Below are 21,333 nucleotides of genomic sequence, written 5' to 3' on the forward strand. Positions count from 1 at the left end.
ATGTGATTCAGTCGTTGTGATCAGTCTGAGGTGCAGTGTGAAAATCTTATTATATGCTGGTACTTGCCAATATTGACATAATTCTTGTTACATTAATAAAAAATCATTGATTGAAACTCGTGTTTAAATGCATCAGAAATGCAAACGCGCATGCACTTTGCCGAAGAGAAGCCGTTTGTAACTGAGCATGCGTTAAATGAAAAAGTCTTGATGTGCGCAGGCTAATGCAGATCAGACATTTATCACGTAGGCTACGCTTATGCCAAATCAAAAGCGACACCAAATTACTCGGAGAATCTCACATAAGGCAACGCTGTTTTACCTGAAAGTTTCACTCTGTGGGCGGAAACAAGTTTCCGCAAGTCTTATTGGTTAGTTAATCGACGACCGCGTTGATCGACGTAAATGTGTGTCCAATAGCACGGCTGGGGTCGAAAAAACACAAACACAAGAAACTTGGGCGCCTCATTCGTACGAAAACGACTCGCGAGTTATGTGATGTTGGGACAGAAAGAGATATTCAGGACTCCAGCTTGATGAGTTTTTGTTGCCCGTCTGGAGTGTTTACTAGTTCGAGGCCTGTTGGAAGGTACGTATGGCATTTGTGTTCTGTTTTGTGCCAAGCATGGGCACGTGCAGGGGAAAGGTGGGGAGTTTCTCAGATGTTCTGCTTGCCGCCATCACGTGCAGGAAGGTCCAGGGTTTATTCCTGTGTGGGATTGAGTCCAATACATTGTTTACGGGGGTGCATTTATTGACGCTTGTTACTAGCAAGGTTTGAGCAAGACACACAATTCAGGGTTAATGGACACCCCCATGTTCGAGGGTCGTCATTAATTTGATCGCCATATTGTGTCTATGGAGAAGGGTGCACCAACCGTGAACAGCAAATATTTGTTTCTAGCGGACAGGTTTGCATTAAGGCCATATTTGTTTTGATTATTAAACTGCTGGAGCGTGTCGCATCTTTTTGCATGAAAAATGGCCGAAATCGCATACTCTGCAACAGATCCTTGTTTAACGAGGCACGTGCGGTCAGTTAAGTGAGATTCATCGCCTAGGGAACTTCGGTGTGATGGCTTTTAATCAGTCTGAATGTGCTATAAAGATAAGGGTAACCCCATTGTGAGGTGCTTTCCATTGTAAAGTTTACTTTGCGCCATATATATTGAGCACAATGAGCTGACATTAAAATCTGGATATACCAAATGAACATGCGAGTAAAGAGTAAACTGTGATGTTATTGTTTGAGAATGTGTTGGTTCGGAAATGAATGGTACCGCAGTTGAGGTTTACGTTTAAATTGTACAAATTAAATGTGTTTTAAAGTAATGTTCGTTAAAAATGACGATCATAGGGAACATTTAACAGTGAGGGAGAAGAATTTCAGACATAACCAAACACGTACTGATTAGCACTGCGGGCTCATAGATCCCTGCGATAAGGTTCAGTTTATTATTATTATTATTACTTGTTATTTGGCTGACACCTTTATCCAGGGCGACTTACAACATTTGAGATTTATTTGATTACCTTGTTTTTTCCAAATGGGTAACAGGTAGGAGGAGTGAGTTGGTTATGGCCACGTGGTGTCAGTGGCGGGATTTGAATCCACAACTTCAGGATGTGAAGCGCAGCGCCGAATTATCAGTACGCACCACACCTCTTGCCTATCACTAAGGCCCAGTGTGTATGCAGTTTGCACAATCCCCTGCATGGGTTTTCCACCCATATACCAAGTTGGTTAATTTCCCATCTCATGGATTTATTGAAAGTGAGTGAATATGGGTTTGTGCCTGATTTATGCCAGCAATGCTTTGGAGACTGGCTCCCACTCCCAGTGACTTTCAGTTTTGATCAGTTGGCATAGAAAATGGATGACTGGAGCTGTTTATCAAGATTGGGCTTCCCTTGCCTCTTAAGAGCTTGCCAAGATTTCATATGTGATGGCTTCTTACCATGCAACCTGTTAGTTTCAGAAAGAACCACAGGTCTACCTCTTTAATTTTAATTATTCCTCATGTTGTATAACTTTGTCTTTGTGGATCTGTTTGTGAGCTACGTAAAAAAAATCCTGTTTTTTTTGAGCTGTAAGATATATGGACCCGTATACAGTATAGTAGGGTGATTAATTTCTTAGGACGGCAAATCCAGTGCTTACACCTGGTCTGTTTTGGGTATGGTGTTAAGGAATGGGTTCCCTATTGGAAATCAAACTATGATGTCATTCCCTCCTTTTGATAAAGCGTAATGATCCATCATGGTTTTTAAACTTGCATACTAAACCACCTTTGTGTGTTGTGGTTATCCGTATTCTTCCTCTTAATCTACTGTCGCAATTATGTCTTCCCTTTCATTAATTTCTGGTGCATTGCAGTGGATCCGAGATTTTTATTTTTTCTTGCACTATTTCTAAAGGGTTGTCTCTGTCAAGAGTTCAAAGTTTCACTTTAAAATTTTGTTTGATGAAGCTGTTGTTTTATTTGGCGCTGTAAATCCTAGTATGTTTCTCCTTAGGATATTACCATCAAAGGAATATTCCACTCAGTTTTTTTTTTTTTTTAAATTTTTTTATGTGTTACTTACCCCTGTGTGTTTTGTAGTGATGACTTGTTAATCTCTGTATTGGAGGTTAAAAGAAAAAGGATTAACAATGGAGTAGGCATCTATGATGATCATTGCCAGTTCTGGAAGGGTTTATTTAACAATATTTAAGCAAAAAAATGCATGTGTTTTGCATGTTGTGAGCATATGACTGGATAATTGATGTGGATTATGCAGGACAGTAAATGTGAGATGATTTTTATGGACTGCTTTTGATATTGTTTGCCATTCTATGGTACAGTACTTGTCTCCATAGACGCCCATTCTGTCAAACTTTTTATATTTGTTCTCCATGCAAACATGAGAACAGACATTTTTCTCTGTCACAACAAATAAAAAATATGTATATTTTTGGATGAAATGTTCCTTTAACACATTTTTGACAATTATTTGAGAAAGTAAAGTTTTTGCTTTTAGACAATTGTGGTATTTTTTTTTTTTTCCATTAGACACAACACTATATGGTCTCTTACTTGCATAGAGCAAAAGATTTTAGTACTATATTTACATTTCACAGTCCTGTATTTATAGTAACAGTCACCAATGCAATTACTAGAGACTCAATGGTAACGGTACAATATGAATATTCAAGTCACACACTCGATACAAACCAATAAACAAAAGTGTGATACAAAACAGGGACTAATTCAACACTTTTATTTCAGTGTTCAGCCATAATAGGCTTTGTAGAGTACTAATATGTAAAGCTATAAAGATGTCAAGCAATGGTCTTGGTTACAATTGCTACATAATAACTGCTTTTAGAGCAGGGCATCACATTGTGGCTCAACATTATTTCATTTATGCAGTAATTACCGTTATTATCCACATTTTATCATTGAGATATTCATTTTTGGCCATATTGCTCACTCCAAGTGCATTGCATATCTCTAATTTGTATTCCAGTCTAGTCAATATTGAATTGTAGACATCTATTATTTCTGTGCAGTCACAACTATTAAAAGGAAGGAATTAAATGTTAATATGACTTTGTCATATGCACAAGCCTCCCATGTTTGAAGAAAAGGCAAAAAATCCTTAAAGTGCAAGCATCCACAGAAGAGAAAAAGAGGTAAGGGTCGCAGTGAGCGAGCAGATGCTGAGAGCTGTTCTCGCAGTTTAATTCAATGTTTTTCAGTCAATCCAGTTTATTAAAAAAAAAAAAAAGGGCCTGACTAGTTAAATTAAATATCCTTTATCTGCTTGTCACTTCATTATTTTCTAACCTTCCTTTCCTTGCTGCAGTTTATATAAAAAAAAAAAAAAAAAAGTCAAAACCAGATTTACAGTGTCACTTCCACAGAGCAGACCTCTTTAAAGACAAATCTGCATGAGAGCCAATGTTAAATGGAAGCATCCATAGAAGAGGAACAGTTTAAGGGCCACAAGGAGAAAAGCAAAAACCATGGGCCAGCCACAGCCGAGGTCTTAAAAACAAGAAGTATATTCCGGGACATTCTTGGAGTTTTAAAAGTAGGATAGCTGCATCAAGAGGCCCAGTGTCCCTGCAGGAGCGATGCCCAAGTCTCGTCCTCTTTTCTGTGCTATTTTGTTCACTACATGCTTTAGTCCAGCCACTCATCTTGGAGAATCGGCCCTCTTAGAATTCCGTAAAATGCCTATACTGACAACTGTGTGAGCATTTCAACAGAATTGTTTGAGCAATTTGCAGATGCAATTACTGATATGTGTGGAAATCTTGAAGTCTTGTACTAGAAGATAATCTACTGTACTGGTAATCAATCGTATAGTGTTTTAAATATCCCTTTATTATAAAAGGAAATCTTCAGAAAAGACTTTTTGCCAAGAGATTTTGTCAAGTCCCGCACTCCTCTCAACCATTTTCAAACACACCTATGGTCCTCTCACCTCTCATTTGTGTGAATGCTTTTGTTAGACACAGTCCTTGCGCTCTTGGGTCTTATACATTTTTACATTTTCCTCATTTAAAGTTGTTTATGAAAAGTCCTCTGTTTGATCCTTTAAAGAACCTTTTCTGAACAGTATTTTTAGACATACAATCTTTTCGTTTCCTTAGATGTAGTCCTTTTCTGGACAATAATTTTATACGTTCTAGATGACACATCAACGACTAAGCGAAGAAAAAAGGGCAGCGCATCGAAGAGGCCCAAAAGTGTTGGAGAGAAAAGAATTCAAAAAAGAACAATAATAATCCTAAGTGCAAATTCTGAAAATAAGGAAATTAATAATGAGCCCAGACTAAGTGGAATTGAAAACCTAGCAGGTCCAAACTGGGTAGGAAATAAAATACAAAGAGTAGAAGACAAAGTAGAAGGTCGTAAAGAGGTTCAAAAACGTTGGCGCGATACGCATGCAGAGCAGGTTAGACATAATGAAAGTACTAAAATTTGAAAGTCTCAAAAAAGATAGTAAACATCGCATTAGCTGTAACAAACGGAAATTATTACTCAGTGAAATAACGGAACAGCGAAAAGAGATTGAATATATGGACATAGGTGATATGACAGAAGTATGTTGATATTGTTCGGCTTTAAAGTTTAAGTCGGAGACTTGTAGATCATCTAATTCGTGTTGCCATCAGGGAAAAGTAGTGTTTCCTCCCAATGAAGAGGCGTATTCGCAAGAATTAAAAGATTTGTTGTTTGGTGAATGTGAAATCCACAAACACTACAGGAAAAATATGCAAATCTACAATAATCTGTTTGCAACATTCAATGCTCAAAACATAGATTTACACAATTTAGGACCATATGCTATGAGAATCTGTGGTCCTGCAACAATTAAAGCTACTACAAGTTTAATTTTGAAGAAACCACAATTCGGTCATGTTTATATTTATGATTACAGAGAAGTGATGCAACATAGAATTGAAAGAGTTAAACGATCGAACGTATTAGAAATTCTACAGTCAATAATGGATACAAATCCATGCATCCAAAAGTATCACACTTTACATGAAATTTATCTGCAAAATACGGTCAAAAGTTTTCTTGGATTTCTGTAGGAATCTGAAAGATCATGGTCACATTTATAATAAACCAACATGTGACGAATTGTCAGCGGTAATAGTTTCGAAAGATAGAGATATCAAAGACAGAAGTTTAAAAAGAATGTGTGTTAATTTCAAAGCCAAACAGAACCAAAACATATAACTCAACGAATACCTCTTAACATAACATGAAACATAATTTTATTTCAATTTATTACATTTTACTATTTGTAACTATGGTTAATTACTCGCTGTAATGCAAAATAGTTAGTTCTATTATGCATATGTAACAGTTCCCATGAAAATAACAATGTTTAAATTGTACAGCCGCTTATCCATATGCGAGCGGCAGAGATGCAAAGTGGTTGGTGCATAGCGCCTGCCTGCCTGGCATTGTCGAGCAAAGCGAGCAGGGGGCAGAGCCCCCTAATTTATCTATATGTCTTTCAAGATAGAGAGATTGTGAGCAGTGGAATGCAGAATTGTGCTGAAATTTACTGATAAGATATTACCATAATTTAGCAGATGTTGCACAACTGAGCAGTTTAATAACACACATTGTAGTTCAAATGCACATGCTAAATTAGTGTGTTCACAGGCACTTTAATCTGGTTACTCACAGAAACCCAGTCTCTAAAATGCCATGTAAACCATTATTCTGGTTAGAGAAGCAGGGTATTTGTTTCTCAGAAGCCAGATTAACACAGGCAGATTTCTCCACGAGTAACCTGGTTATTTAGCCATGCAAACCCTTAACAGGGTTAAAGTTAAGGTTTCCGTAATCTGCGCATATCTGTAGCACTCTGTTAGCCTATTAGTGTCGCATACGCTTTAAACAGCCACAGGTAGAAAAAAGTGGAAACATCCACCACAAAGATCAACTTCCTGGGGCAGATCTGCTTGGCCAATCACATTATTACTTTCTTCAGGTTGAAATAATCTGTCTCAATATTCAGAAATTTATATTGATGAGCTGAAGGTACAGTGCTAAACTTGGCAGTACAGTCTCAAGAGAAGTGTTAGGGGTGACACATTAAAAGTAGCATGTAATTTTAGTCAGATTCATTTTTAAAGTAATGAGTAACTTAATACAATATGTATTTTATTGAAGTAAACGTACATGCGTTATTATTATCCCGGCAAAACTGAGTGTATGTAGGGCCCTATGGAATCAGTTTTATTTTTTCACAAATTGTTTTATTTTTTTTTTATTTTGGGTTTTCACCATTTTATTTTTCCTTTTTTTCGTTTTTTTTTTTACAAACAATAATGCGGTGGCACTTTACATTCCCTTTAATGAAATGGCACAATAGCAGAACTGAACCTTATTTTGCATATCCATTTATCAGTATTTTTACATGCGTATTTTAAGCACTGTGTTTGTAAACAGTGCTCAAACAAAACATGCTTATTTCAGGACTTCTTTGTATCTATATATATTTTCATTATAATTACGTCTCTATGTTGTTACTTTTTATGTTGGTGTTTGAGTTTAGAGAGGCAAGAGCTAAGAAAAGAACCTCAATGTTTATCAGCATCGCGAGCACTTGACAGAGTTCTGTCATTGATGGCAGGTGAAGTGTCGGAGTGACTAGGAAGACGGCAGTGGGGAGACAAATGATGAAAAACAGAATGAGACACTTGTGATGGCATCAGATCAAGAGTGTTGTGGGCAGGAAATTGTAGAGGGGCAGAGCTCAGACTAGGAGCAGGAGGAAGGTGAAGGGGCAAGTAGCTGAAGGTAGTGCTGGGCGGTATACCGGTTCATACCGAAAACCGTTTATTTTTTTTTTGATATGGATTTTTCTTATACCGCAACACCGGTTTAAATTGCCTAAACGACGTTCGGAACGTGGCGCAGCGGGAAACTGTTCAAGTGGGGACCTTTTTCACTGCTACACCGCTAAACACAGATTTGTTGCACTAGGGCTCTTTTTCACTGCTACACCACCAAATAGTGGGCGGTAGCATAGGTATGCCGCGCGGTGAAAATGGACAGAGAGCCGAAAAAAATGAGTCACGTCTGTCGCCTGGAGATGCTTTAGTTTTAAACAGTCAGATGTGTAAACACTGTTTCTATACTACTGGATAATACTGCAAGCCAAGTTGTACTTGTTTTATTTGTTTTCAATACAGTGTAATGTACCTGGGTACTGTGTAATATTGTGATGACATGTTGACTTTATTCTCGTACTTTGTCATTAAAGTAGAACATCGTAAACTAAACTTCATCGTAAAATGAATATTTAATTTACTAGATTTTCTCAAACCCCGTCATAAGTTATATAGCACATTAAATGCTTTGTGTTAAGTGTTCCCCGAGCTTCTTAAACTGACTTCCTCTGCACTAAGAGGAGGCACCGGCAGCGATCGATGCACAGAATCCATTCATATGATATTCATGCTCTCTGAACATTTAGAATGCCAAGATAAATACTTGATATAAATAAATACTTGATATAAATTCTAAATTTTCAGAGAGCAGGAATATCATACAGTGAATGGATTCTGTATGGGTGATCACTGTCTCCTCTTAGTGCGGAGGAAGTCAGTTTAAGAAGCGTAGTGATTAACAACTGGGTCGGGGAACACAACACAGCATTTAATGTGCTACTTTAACTTATGACGGGGTTTGAGAAAATCTAGTAAATTAAACAATGATTTTAGGATGAAGTTTAGTTTACGACATTCTACTTTATTCTCATAGTTTACTTTATAATTAGAGTGGAAATGTCGACTTTATTCTCGACGTGTAGTTTTTTTTTTCTTCACTGTGGCCCTAATACGATTCCGTAGGGCTATACCACAAATACAATTATAAATGCAAGTTGCAATTGTATTATTTATGTATATAGCTTAGCTTGAAGCAAGGTCCATATTAATGCAGTTTGCCTAAATGATAGTTCAGTTGGTAAAGATGTCATCATCAAGATTGCACTTGTTTTATTTTAATTTGGTGAATACTGTGTAATGCACCTGGGCTTTTGAAGCCTTGAAGTAATAGTGCAACTATCAGTAATAATACAATTATTTATTTTATCGTTATTATTTATTAGTTTAAATGTTATGCAGTTTAATGATGGTAAAGTTGTTTAAAAAGTCACTTTAACGTGTCAGTGGATAGAGATTGTTAACATTAACAGAAAGTGTAGTTGTTTTACAAAAAATATTTATTTATTCCTTTTCTAAGACCTGTTCAGTGCAATTCAACTTTTGACAAGCACTTCTGGATATTTTCCTAAGTCTAAATACCTCTTTGGATGGTTGAAAATATGTTGTCAAAATTATAATTTAAGTTTTTGCAAAATTTGTTAAATAAAAAGGTTCTATATTTTGACTGCATCTGTCATGCAATGTGATTTCCTTCTCTTCATTAGTGCCACCCCCTTGAAAAGTATCACTTTATGGGGCGATGCAAACCTGTATTAATACTTGTGTGCACATTAAAATGTTTTTTTTGTACAATGTACAATGCTCTTGACAGTGGAATAGGTTATTCTTAGCCAGTAATTGCAGTGGAAAATGTGTTTAACATCCACTCATGCATGGGAAAAAAATACCGTCAAATACCGTGAAACCGGGATAATTTAGAAAAATACCGTGATATAGAATTTTGGTCATACCGCCCACCCCTAGCTGAAGGAGCTGCATAGAGTGAAATGACACAAGCCACGTCACCTGAAACGGCTTATTAGAAGCAAAAGTAAACAAAAAAAAAAAAAAAAACATGGAGGTACTGGACATACGTATGTCCAGTATCACTGGACTGCTATAGTGTGTGCCAGGAGTCATGTTGCAATAATTACAAAAATGTAACTGGTCTTGGGTTATTGCCCTGAGTATCACAATATAGCAGTGTAATTTGTTGTTTAGGTTTTGTAGGATATATTAAAATAATAGAAATTAGTTTAAAAAGACTTACTGTATATTGTGCAGTGAAGAGGTATTCAATAAAAGTTTCGTTTGCTGTGGCTTGATTTTTATATCTATATTAATGGCAGGTCTCTAAAGACCCAAAGTATGTAAAAGTGTTTCCTTAAAAAGTGTGAGGCTTAACTTGTAAATGTTGGCATTTACATTGTTACAAGAAAGAAAGAAAGACATTGTTGTACCATTTGTAAGCAGTGTCGTATAAAACTAACTCTATAGTCAGACTTATCTGACAAGCCATCACCCAGAGCTAAGATTAGACATCAAATATTCGTGTGTATATCTCATGTACAATATTGGGAGTGTGTTCACTCTCACAGTGGAGACTGTTGAAGTATCAGTGTTCTGCTTCCACAAATTAAAAAAAAAAATGAATTGACTATAGGATTTTTCTTAGTAGGTGTAATGAGTCAGTACATTTGTACCCATGGGTTTTTTTTTTTTTTTGTTGGAGGAACGACTTCATCTTTAATCAAATAAAAAAGAATAATAAAGTGCACTCACAGTATTTAATATTTTGAAAACCTTTCACTCACGGTATTATCACATTGTGACAAACACATCTTGATAATATCTCTGTGATGTCCCTAGTAATTCCTGCCCCTTCTAATAAGTGTGATGTGTTTTTAGCTTTTAATGTTGCCAAGTTCAGTTAAGCATTGATCAGTCAGTACTCTTTATAGCATTCTTTCTTTTCTATTTTCCAGCAGGTTTCTATTCTTCCAACAATGAAGTTTCCACTACATAGTGAAAAAGTCCTTCAGCAGTTTAACAAGCAAAGGCAGAATGGGCAGCTGTGTGATTGCACTTTTGTGGTGGATGGCATTGTCTTCAAGGCCCATAAGGCAGTACTGGCAGCATGCAGCCAATATTTCAGAATGCTGTTTTTGGACCACAAGGAAGTTGTCGATTTAGACATCAGCAGTGCAACAGGTAAGTGTGTCTTTAGTTACCATCCATGATACTCTAGGTATCTACATTTGACAGTTAATTTGGTTTGGTAACTTAGATTTTCACAAGTTTCTTATTTTTTCTGTGCGGCACTCTTTCCAGAATAAGGCCCCCGAGTTGCCTTGAAAGCTTGCATGTTGTAATCTTTTTAGTTAGCCAGTAAAAGGTGTCATTTTGCTTGACTTCTGTGTACATCCATAATGGCTAACATAGTACAACACCCTAGTACTGTGTAGCACTCTACAAATGAATTTAGTTCATTTTGTTGTGCAAGTGTTCAAAATGTTTCTTTCTGTGCCCATTTTATAATTTACAAAGTTGTAGATAGTGGAAGAATGATAAGAATTCTATCTTGATTTTAACTGCAGATAATACATTAAGGAATAAAAGTCCTTGATTAGAAAATAGAGAATATAATTTTTGTATGTGGCGTGATGGGCAACACCTGTGTGTGTGTGTGTGTGTGTGTCAGCCTCCTCTGAATCAAATCGTACCAAAGACATGGTATGTAAAAAGTGGTTGTTTTATTACCACAATGCAAGTTTTAAATGAAACTGAAGCCAAAACAATTGCTATCTCATATTACAAGTTTTATTCCCTGACTATTAGGGGGGATTGTTTTACCACCATCAAACGCAGCTCCTTACACACCTAGAACACTGTCGAGCTCTTTTCTCGGTCTCTCTCCATCTGTCTAACCAATTCCTGGCAGCACCACCACATTTCCAGTCGAGCATTCACCTCAATTCTCCTCCTTATTCCAAGCTCATTGTTCATTTGGTGTAGAATATCTCTTTCAAGGTCAAATGATTTCTGACAATCCAAGTGCATTCCCATAAGCACTTCTGCTGGCAACCCTAAGTGTTCCTGCTTCACTGAGCCTCAATTCCTAATTGACAAGCTGGGCATCCTTGGTAATTCTTGTGCAGCGTGCAAATCCTAGTATATAACAATAAATGATGATGATAATAGCACATTTTATACTTTGAATATAGCTCAAGTGCTTTACACAAAAAAGTACATTATATACTGTATGTAAAATACTAGTAAGATGCTACCAATATAATGAGAAAAGAGGGGGGAAAAACATTTTCCTAAAAATGACAATTGAATAGTTTATTTTCAAAATGAAAACTCTGACGGAGTTACAGGCTACTATGACTACGATTGGAAATATTGCACAAAGAGCAGCTGTGCTTGGGTGCTTCAACAGTCGCAGCTTTATGGGATAGTGGCAAAGACAACAAACGCATGGGACATCCCAGCCAGAGTTTGTCAGAAGGCACACCAGGGAAACTGAAGTCCTGAGGAAGAAGGTTTTATGGACTGAAGAGACCAAGATTGAGCCATCAAAGCCAAATGCTGAATTTTATCAAAAACATATCATCCCTTCTAGAAGCATGGTGGTGCAACATCATGTAGTGGGGATACATCTCTTCAGCAGGCCCTGGAAGTCCTGTGAGGGTAAAATGAATGTAGCTGTTCACTTACAGATCCCCATGCAGCCTGAACAGTTTAGCAAAGCAGACAGGGGAAATATGGCAGCATTAAGATGTGCAAAACTGATGGGGAGTGAGACCTGTGCACAGGTTCCAGGCTGCTTCCAGAAAATACTAACATGAGGGGATGAACACATACGTGATCAGTTTGATATTAAAAAGTCTTTCTGTTGAGCACTGTCAATAAAGCCAAATTAAATCCACTGCGATTAGGGAATCCATTCCCGGGAATTCGGGAATCCCAGGCTCCCGGGGATGACACAGTGCACGGGCATCTCACATGTGAACAGTTTTAGAACGAGCGACACTTATTTTTAATAAAGCTAATGCAATATGTTGACACAAATAAAAGACTAACCTTATCTACAAGCAGTTCATGCTATCATATAAGTACATGTATCTTTAGTTGCGGTAATAAGAGCGTAGAAAGCACAACGTCCTCGCAGGTGGCGCAATGGTAGTGCTGCTGCTTTGCAGTAAGGAGATTGTGGGTTCGCTTCCCGGTTCCTCCCTGTGTGGATAGCGCATTGAGTACTGAGAACTATATAAATGTAATTTATTATTATTATTAACGTGTCCAGCGTGCGGTTGTCCAGGCAAGAGCGCACCTTCGCGCAGAAGTACACCAGCCGCTGAGAAAGCGCGCTTTGCCTCCACTGAAGTAGGCGGCACAATCATCAGATACTGATACACTTATTCTAAACAACGCCCGCACTTGCCGTTGCTCTGAAACACCGCCATTTCAGCTTTTACTGATGCATCCAGTTTCTTGTCATCATTCTGTGATGGCAAGCCTCTTGGCACAGATCATGCGGATGCAACAGACTGACGCATTGCAATTTCAAGTTGCTGTTCAAAGCTGTTGTCTGATGAAGTGCAAGCTTCAGCAATGGCGCCACCTTAATTATTTTCAACTATAACTGTTATTTCTTGATCGATTTTTACACGCTATATATGCGAGCTTGGCCGTTCCCGTTTTCCCGGGAATTACAGCAGTTTCATTCCCGGGAATGAAAAATGTCCGAGAATCGGGAGCCCGGGAATGGATTCCCTAACTGCGATTTAATGTTTTATAACAACGACCTGAAAACATCAAGGAATAGAGTGGACTGAAAATGTTTTCACACAGCAGAAACGAGTCTACTGAACATGGAAGATGCAAATTGAAATTTTACCTTTGTGTCTGATTGATTTACAACTGCCCGATTTTTAATTTGCTTTCTGCTACAGATTTAAAAGGGACTACACCACTACTCGGAATGTTGCTTTTAGTCCTGCACTTCCTGGCCTCTTTTCTTTTGGATTCCCATTCTGCATTTACACCCCACTTTGTATTTCTGAGCTTGAAGTTTGTTTACACACAAAAGTTAAAAAAAACTGGCCCTGATGATAACCTCCCTCACCTTTTTTAGCATCTGATATTTTCAACTATTCTTTTGGCTTGCTGTCATTTTAAAGTATTCACCATAATCATCAAATCAGCAAAATATTTCAGTAGTTTTTACGTACATCCCTAGTAACCATAGACCCGGTAATAGCCAAAATAAAATATTTTCTATAAAGTTTGCTTGTGCATAATACCATTGCCATAACAACACTGTTATTGTGAATATATGTCATTTCCTACCAAAGTAACCCCCCCTCCGCCCCCATTTCTAAATCAGCAACATGTGGGAAACAGGATGCGGATGTTTCCTTTGTGCAAGATACACATAGAGTAGCAGGGTTATAAACCTGTCAAGAGGCACACTAAAAAAAATTGCAGTTATAGCTATAAAAAGTACATTATTATATAGTGATACTATGATGTGAAGGAGTGACTGTTTTCCTTTCTTTGGGATTTGACATGGTGTGTTTAGATTTATTTTCTTAGTTGGTTTCTTTAAGTTCTTTATATTTGAATATTTTACACTGTCCTGTTTTTGCAGGCCTCGGCGTTGTTCTAGACTTCATGTATACATCCAAGCTGGACCTGACGGCTGAAAATGTGGAGTGTGTGCAGGTTGTTGCTAGTTTTCTGCAAATGGAAGAAATTGTGATGTCCTGCAAAGTGTTCAGACCCTCATCTACTAAAGATGAACAAATTAAGCAGCCAGGTATTGTATTTTGTTTTATTGTTTTCTAGGGTGTTTATTACGAGGTTTTGTTACAAAGTTGTTGTATTTTATGTTAAGTGCTGTGTGTTCTGCACTGTTATTTGTTCACAGAGGTAATCCAGTTTGTCCCCAAACCCCCCCCCCCCCCCCCCCCCCCACTTGAATGGACTTGGCATCAGTTTTCACCATTCTTCCTTTCCAAGTCATTGTCCTACAAATAGGCAGTGACAGTATAAAGATATTAGACAGCTTGGGACTGGGCTAGGAAAATAGGATACAGTGTAGTGCACAAGATCCACTGGCAGGATTGAGTCCTTATATCCTGTCTGACCTTTGCATTTCTTTAACAACCAGTAATCCCCCGATTCTCTAAAGAATCGCAAATGCAAGAATGGCAATCACTTTCTATTCCCTGCGATCTTTGGAGGAATGAAAAATGATGGAGGGTGGGAGCGTCCTGTTACAGTGGACTCATTATAGAATGTGTTCTGAGCTAACTGGCGGAATTGTTCAGCGGCTGTCCGTCGTTCCCCTCTTTGGCTTTGTCTTTGTTGGAATACTGAACATCTTAAACGTTTTAAACGATTTTCTAGCCTTTCTGCAGTTTCCTCTGATATTCTTTATGATGAACAATTGCGCAAGCCTTGTAAACGCTTCTGCCGTTGTTCTGTTGTCTTGTTTGCACGCCTATATGATACCTGAGCTCTTTCTTTTTGGAGCCGTGCCTCTTTTGCATCTGGTGTTTCAAAAGCGCGTTGTAGGCACCTTCGTTCATTGTTTTTATCCATACGGGCTTGTTTTTGCATTTCCGTTAGTTGAGCTCTTTCTTTTTGGAGCCGTGACTTCTTTGCTTCTGGTGTTTCTGAAGCGCGTTGTAGGAGCCTTCGTTTATTGTTTTTATCTATGCGGTCTCGTTTTTGTTTTTCTATGGCTGTGTCGTTAGGTAGAAGTCGTTTACTGTTAGGAATCATAATTCAACTTACTTTTAATATTGAATTACCGTAAACATTACTAAAAGTGCATATATTATAAAACTGTGTTGTGTTGTTTGGGCGCCACCTACTGACTCTGGGAAGCCGCTGGGTTTGACTCTGGGGTGCTGAGGCGCTGTGCGTATGCGCCTCGGTGCGTCCGTGCATATAATTATACAACTGTCGTTTAGTAATATAGATATAGTGAAATGGGCACAGAAGAAAGTAGCACTTAGCCAGTGCTGCTTCCATGCATTTATATTCCGTATTGGTCATTATCATCATTATTACCAGTTAACTGCCATATTCCAAGCTGGTTACTTGCTCCCATAGTGTGAGGCATCGTTTTGTGTGTGACCCATTCTTGTTATGTCCTTCCGATAAACCACATTTTTGGTCTTCGTCTCGGCCTCATCCTCTCAGTACATTTAAATTGTTGTTTGTTTAAAGGCAAAATGTAGGTTTGGTTTATTACTGAGGGGGAATGTAGACTGAACTTCAAAGAACTTGGGGATGCTTCTTTACCACTTCAAAAAACAAAGAAATGTAAACTTTCTCTGAACAATTAGTGTGTTTTGGTGAAGTAATTATTGTCCAATAGCCACTGTGTTCACAGTATTTGTTTTGTATATGTAGTTAATTCACAGGTGAAAGAAGTACAGCGAAGCAGTCCTGTGCCTCAGACTACTCCAGCTGCCCCTTTACCCACAACAAATAAAAAAATTGAGACAACAAAGCCAGCTGTAGAGATGACTCCAATGTTTGTTGCACAGCCACCACCTGGACTCCTGGTTAAACAAGACTCGTGGGACCACCCAGAAGGAGAGATGGAAATAGAACTAGGTGATAGTGAGGATGATAATACAGAAGAGGAGGAAGTGGGAGAAGGAGAGGGAGAGGATGAGGATGAGGACGAGGATGTCAACGATGATGATGATGATGACGACGATGATGAAGAGGAAGATGCTGATGACGCCGATGATACATTTATAGATGATGAAAATGATGATGATTATGTTCCAGGTAAAAACTTTGTCTATACAAATATACCTATTGTGTCTCAAAAGCTCTACATTCACAAAGCATGTCGTATTTTAAAAAGGAAGTTTTTGATCAAATTCAAATGTATTATTAAACAATAAACTTAATTCAAAGGCAAAAACTACTATTCAAATGTGAAACAACAGTAATTTTGGTATTGTGCCACTCTAGACATATGCTATACAGTGTATTGTATTTTTCAGGTAAGTTTTTACACATCACTTTCAGAACAAGCCATAGTAGCTTGTACCATCATTTAGTAGTCTTCTGCTACTTGAACAAGCATTTTGTCTCGCTTCTCTGCATCTTGATCTGCGGTAAAACTAAGAACAGATTTTTAAATACATTTTAGACATCCTAAAAGTAGTGTGTTTTGGTTCACTCTTAAACCTTACAGCTGTTTTGTGCTAGCTACCCATTCACAGCAATAAAAAGCAGGTTTACTTTTTCATTAGACAGTTGGAAAATAACTGATTTCTCGTAGTTGAGACAAATTGAATAATGATTGTGTTTGTTTTTCAGCAATCACTGTTTCTTGATTTTTTTTTTGTTTTTTTTGTGTATAGACAGGTAGTGCCAAGTGTGTGCCCTGTTCCACATTGTCTTTGTTCACATCACTTTGTGCTTGCAGAGAATCCCGCATTTGTGAAGAAGCGTTTTTTCAAGTGTCATGCTGATTAAAACTACAGTTTTCGCCTTTATCTTTTAAACAATAGTGCATGAGTTACAAGAAAAAAAGTAAAAACACTATCAATGAATATCTAAAAAATCACATATACATGGGACCAAGAGCTTTTAATCTTTGAATATTTTTGGGTATATATTTATTCTTAGTATGAATAACATCTTATTTTTTGGCTAATTTGAAAGTCCTAACATCCAACCTCCTGTGCACACATTTTGCCACCTGGGAGGAATAAGGTTACTTTATTGTTGTGTATTGTTGTCATTACATCCTTAAATGTGAAAAGTGTTGGGGAACAGAATGCATTTTAAAATTCAACATTTGCATTTCATATCCAGTAGTAACTAATAAAATTGTAAAAGGGTGATTTATTTATACAGTATCTGAGCTGAGAGCAGATTTGTATACTTGGAAAGAACTCCTGGATGGCACTAAACATTCCATTCAAATCTATATTCGTCCATCTAAAACTGCCTGTTAAGAACAGAGGTTTTGGCAGCAATACGCAAGACCAAGTAAAAACACATTCGATGACAAGCCAGCACATTGCCTGTCTGTAGCCCTGAACACTCGCTCGTTCATTTACAACAGGCTGACGTCCTCAATTAGTCTAACATGGTTTTTAGACTGTGGGAAGAAACTTGACTTTCTGAAGGAAATCTGTGTGTACACTGGGAGAAGATGTAAGCACATCAACCTAGGAATACAACACAATCCAGGGTGTGACAGAATTGCCCTACAAACTATTTTACTGGAGAGTAAATATTGAAGAACCTATAGTTTGTGAAGTTTATTTTTGGTCATCTCTCTATTGCATCATTTTTTTGATATCTGGAAGTCTGGTCCTTCATAGGAAACTTACTAAGACAACTTTTAATACTAGTGGAAGACTTTTGTTGATCCTGGTAGTGAGGGGTATGCTAGATCAACAGCTGTACCAGATGAAATTTTTGTTTTGGTATGGATTTAATAAGAATGTTTATACTTGAATGCCAAAAACATTCAAACACAAAATGTGTATGCAGAAGGAAAGTTGAAATGTGTTAATGTATTTGTGTCTTTAAAGGCCGAGCCTCAGTTAATTCATGCTTTCCTGTTTGTGTTGCCAGTGCCTGCAAGACATTCTATTGTTCTGATGTTTAATATTTATCTACCCTCAAGGACACCAGTATTATCCACTAAAAACTAGTTGTTTCACCGTTCCTTTTGACTTCAGTGATTTTCACAAAGTTCCCTAACATTTCCATGGTTTCGCTAAACTCGAAGCGAATCAAACTCAGCGGGGTTCACTTGTCACTAATAGTAATGATGAGTACTGATAACAAAGTGTATCCTGCGGAGAAATAAAGATCCAGTTGTGTACCTCTTGCCAAAAATGTTAGTCCTTGATTTGTCTGTACTCTGCACACATCTGCTCAACAACCTACATGTTTAATATCCTATTTTAACATCTGTTCTTTACTTTTATTTCAGGTCATAACTTAAATAGTCTAGATGGAAACGGGCACAGAATGAGGACACGGAGTGCTAAACAGCAGCGGAAAGGACAATCTGTACGAGGAGATCCATCGTTGAAAATGGAGAGAGGTGAATATATTATTAACTAAAAGATATATCTACATCCTCACAAAGTTGTAAGAAGTTATGCAGTCCACCCACTTTAATTATGCATTTGGAGTATGCCAAAAATACACAACAGACAAGAAATGTTAGAAAAATCCTACACTGTGGCTAGGCTGAAATGATTATTGGATATTGTTGATAATACTAACTTTTAATGAAATGCTCCTGCTGTTTTTTTTGAGGGGCTTTATACCTCCAGCAGGTAAATGGCTTCATCACAGGCTTTCACCATTTCAACCTCATTACAACCCCTGACTTTGGAGTCATTCAGAGGATTGGGATGAATTACAGTAATCCCTCCTCCATCGTGGGGGTTGCGTTCCAGAACCCCCCGCGAAAGGTGAAAATCCGCGAAGTAGAAACCATATGTTCATATGGTTCTTTTTATATATTTTAAGCCCTTATAAACTCTCCCACACTATTATAAACATTTCCGCACAATTATACAGCATAAACCCTTTGTATTCTCTTAGATATTAGGTAAGATTCGTTGAAATTATGTATGTAAACACAGTTTATATACAGTAAAACCTAAATATTATTTTAAAGATATCGAGCGTCTCCGATATCACATATGTTATAGCCATTACGACAGACAGGCCACCAGCAATAAATACGTACAATGCAAGAAAAATTGTATACAGTAAAATGTGTGTACAGTGACACTAAACTATGTACATGTAATAAGTACTGTACATTGATAATTAATTATGGTTACTCACCAACAATGACACGACGACTTGTCCGATAACGATGAGTTTAATTTTACTGCACAACAAAGGATAGCGTTAGTACAGCTCTTCTAAAGGAGCCTCTTCAGGCGACTGTGTAGCACCGCCGTTGTTCTTCTTCCAGCACTCTTCAGTCCAAATCCCTAAAGCAGATTCTATCCAGATTACTGCCTTATCACGTACTTGCAACTAGTTTTGTGCCCTGGTTAAAGGACACTGCAGCCGTAGATCTTATCTGCTTTTCCTCCTTTTTAAATAAAAAGGATCGTGGACTCATTGATGCCGTAATGGTGTCCTGCAGCGGTGTAGCTGTTCCCTTCCTTCAGCATATCCAAAACTTTTACCTTTTCTGCAATCATTTGCATCTTCTGTTGGCGCTTGGACACGGCCCCTGAAGCAGTAGCAGGAGCACGTTAATGCTGAATGAGTTGAGATGAGACTTCCTGGTTAATGCAGCACTCCGTCACTGAGCCAATCGGCACACAGGAACTTAACTGTGTGCTCTGATTAGGTAGCTTCTCAGTCATCCGCCAATAGCATCTCTTGTATGAAATCAACTGGGCAAACCAACTGAGGAAGCATGTACCAGAAGTAAAAAGACCTGTTGTCCGCAGAAATCCACGAAGCAGCGAAAAATCGACGTTATATATTTAGATATGCTTACATATAAAATCCACGATAGAATGAAGCCGCGAAAGTCGAAGCACGATATAGCGAGGGATTACTGTATAGCAAGGCTGAAATGGAGGAAGCTCATCCCAGCAGCTACAAGAGAGAAGATGCAGTGGAAAGAACAAGATAGGAACCACACTTGAGAGCCATGTTAGAATCACCAGTTAATCTAACATTAATATCTTCAGGAAGTGGGAGGAAAGTCATAGTATGATCCTACACAGTCTGTGACATATAACAGATTCTATAATGTTGATAGAACATGATCTAAAGACACTGTCAAGTCAGTTCTATTTATATAGCACCTTTAAAACAACAGACGTTGACCAAAGTGTTGTTCAGCTTCCATACATACACAGTATAGATAAAGGGAAAAAGAGGTTTTCATGTGAGATTTACAAGTGACCAAAGTTTCTGTAAAAAGGTAGACTGTTCCAAAGCTTAGAGGCAGCTACTGCAAAAGCATGGTCCCCTCAAGCTTAAGTCCAGAACTCTGCATGACCAGTAACTTCTAGTCAGAGGACTGGTGTAAGAGATCATCGAGAGAAATGGGAGCTTAAAAACAAACAGGAAAATTTTAACTCAACCCTGTAGCAAACAGGAGCCAGTTAAGAGAGGCTAAAATTGGTGTGTTATGCTTCCATTTTCGTGTTCCTCTTAGTCCAGAATGCTGCTGCCAGGCCTCTATCTGAAGACGAGCGAGGGATGACTGATTAACGCCAATGTAAAATGAGTTGTAGTAGTAAAGCTGAGAAGAGACAAATGTATGAATTAGTTTTTCAAAATTATCCACAAAAAGAAATAGCTTGACTTTAGCTAATACCCTCAGCTGATAGAATCGGGCTTTAACAATGGAGTTCATTTATTTATCAAATTTAAGGGCATTATCAAAAATCACACCACAACTTTTTGCAAAAAGGTTTACTGTGTATTGTCAAAGGGCCAAGATTACTCACAGAAGCACAATTAAGATCAGACATACAATCTGTTTTTTTTTTTTTGTCATTTAAACTAAGAAAATGTTGTGATATTTTCCAGAATGTCTTCCAGACATTCCAATAAAGATCTAAGAGGATTTGATCTGTGGAAGATACAACTGTGTATCATCTCTGTAACAAAGAAATGCAATATGTTGCAGACTTAGGATTGGAGAACTATGGGGACAGCAGCCGTAGAAGCAACTTCTTTATTTACCCTAAGTTCTTGTCTATAAGCCGCGGCTTATCTAAGGAAAAAAGTTGTGAAAATGAAAAAATAGAATATCGGCTTATACATAAATCCGGCTTATACATCCATCGCGGGGGTTGCGTTCCAGAGCCACCCGCGAAATAAGAATATCCGCGAAGTAGAAACCATATGTTTATATGGTTATTTTTATATTGTCATGCTTGGGTCACAGATTTGCGCAGAAACACAGGAGGTTGTAGAGAGACAGGAACGTTATTCAAACACTGCAAACAAACATTTGTCTCTTTTTCAAAAGTTTAAACTGTGCTCCATGACAAGACAGAGATGACAGTTCCGTCTCACAATTAAAAGAATGCAAACATATCTTCCTC

General features: G+C 37.9%; 1 protein-coding gene across 5 annotated transcripts in view; it reads left to right on the top strand.

Annotated features, from left to right (window-relative positions):
- Positions 1-411: 411 nt before the first annotated feature.
- LOC114656659 (zinc finger and BTB domain-containing protein 17-like) overlaps positions 412-21,333 on the top strand; it is a 34,497-nt gene continuing 13,575 nt past the window's right edge. The window contains exons 1-5 of one of the 5 annotated variants that reach the window (XM_051930869.1): positions 412-589; positions 10,216-10,438; positions 13,884-14,051; positions 15,659-16,045; positions 18,222-18,335. In XM_051930869.1, coding sequence (XP_051786829.1) covers positions 10,234-10,438; positions 13,884-14,051; positions 15,659-16,045; positions 18,222-18,335 — 874 coding nt within the window. In that variant the 5' untranslated portion in view covers positions 412-589; positions 10,216-10,233. Of the gene's footprint in view, positions 590-673; positions 912-10,212; positions 10,439-13,643; positions 13,805-13,883; positions 14,052-15,658; positions 16,046-18,221; positions 18,336-21,333 lie in introns of those variants that run through there. The other 4 variants (XM_051930868.1, XM_028808293.2, XM_051930870.1 and 1 more) reach the window with 4 other exon arrangements.

The sequence above is a fragment of the Erpetoichthys calabaricus genome, chromosome 8, assembly GCF_900747795.2.
Source record: "Erpetoichthys calabaricus chromosome 8, fErpCal1.3, whole genome shotgun sequence".
NCBI lineage: Eukaryota > Metazoa > Chordata > Cladistia > Polypteriformes > Polypteridae > Erpetoichthys > Erpetoichthys calabaricus.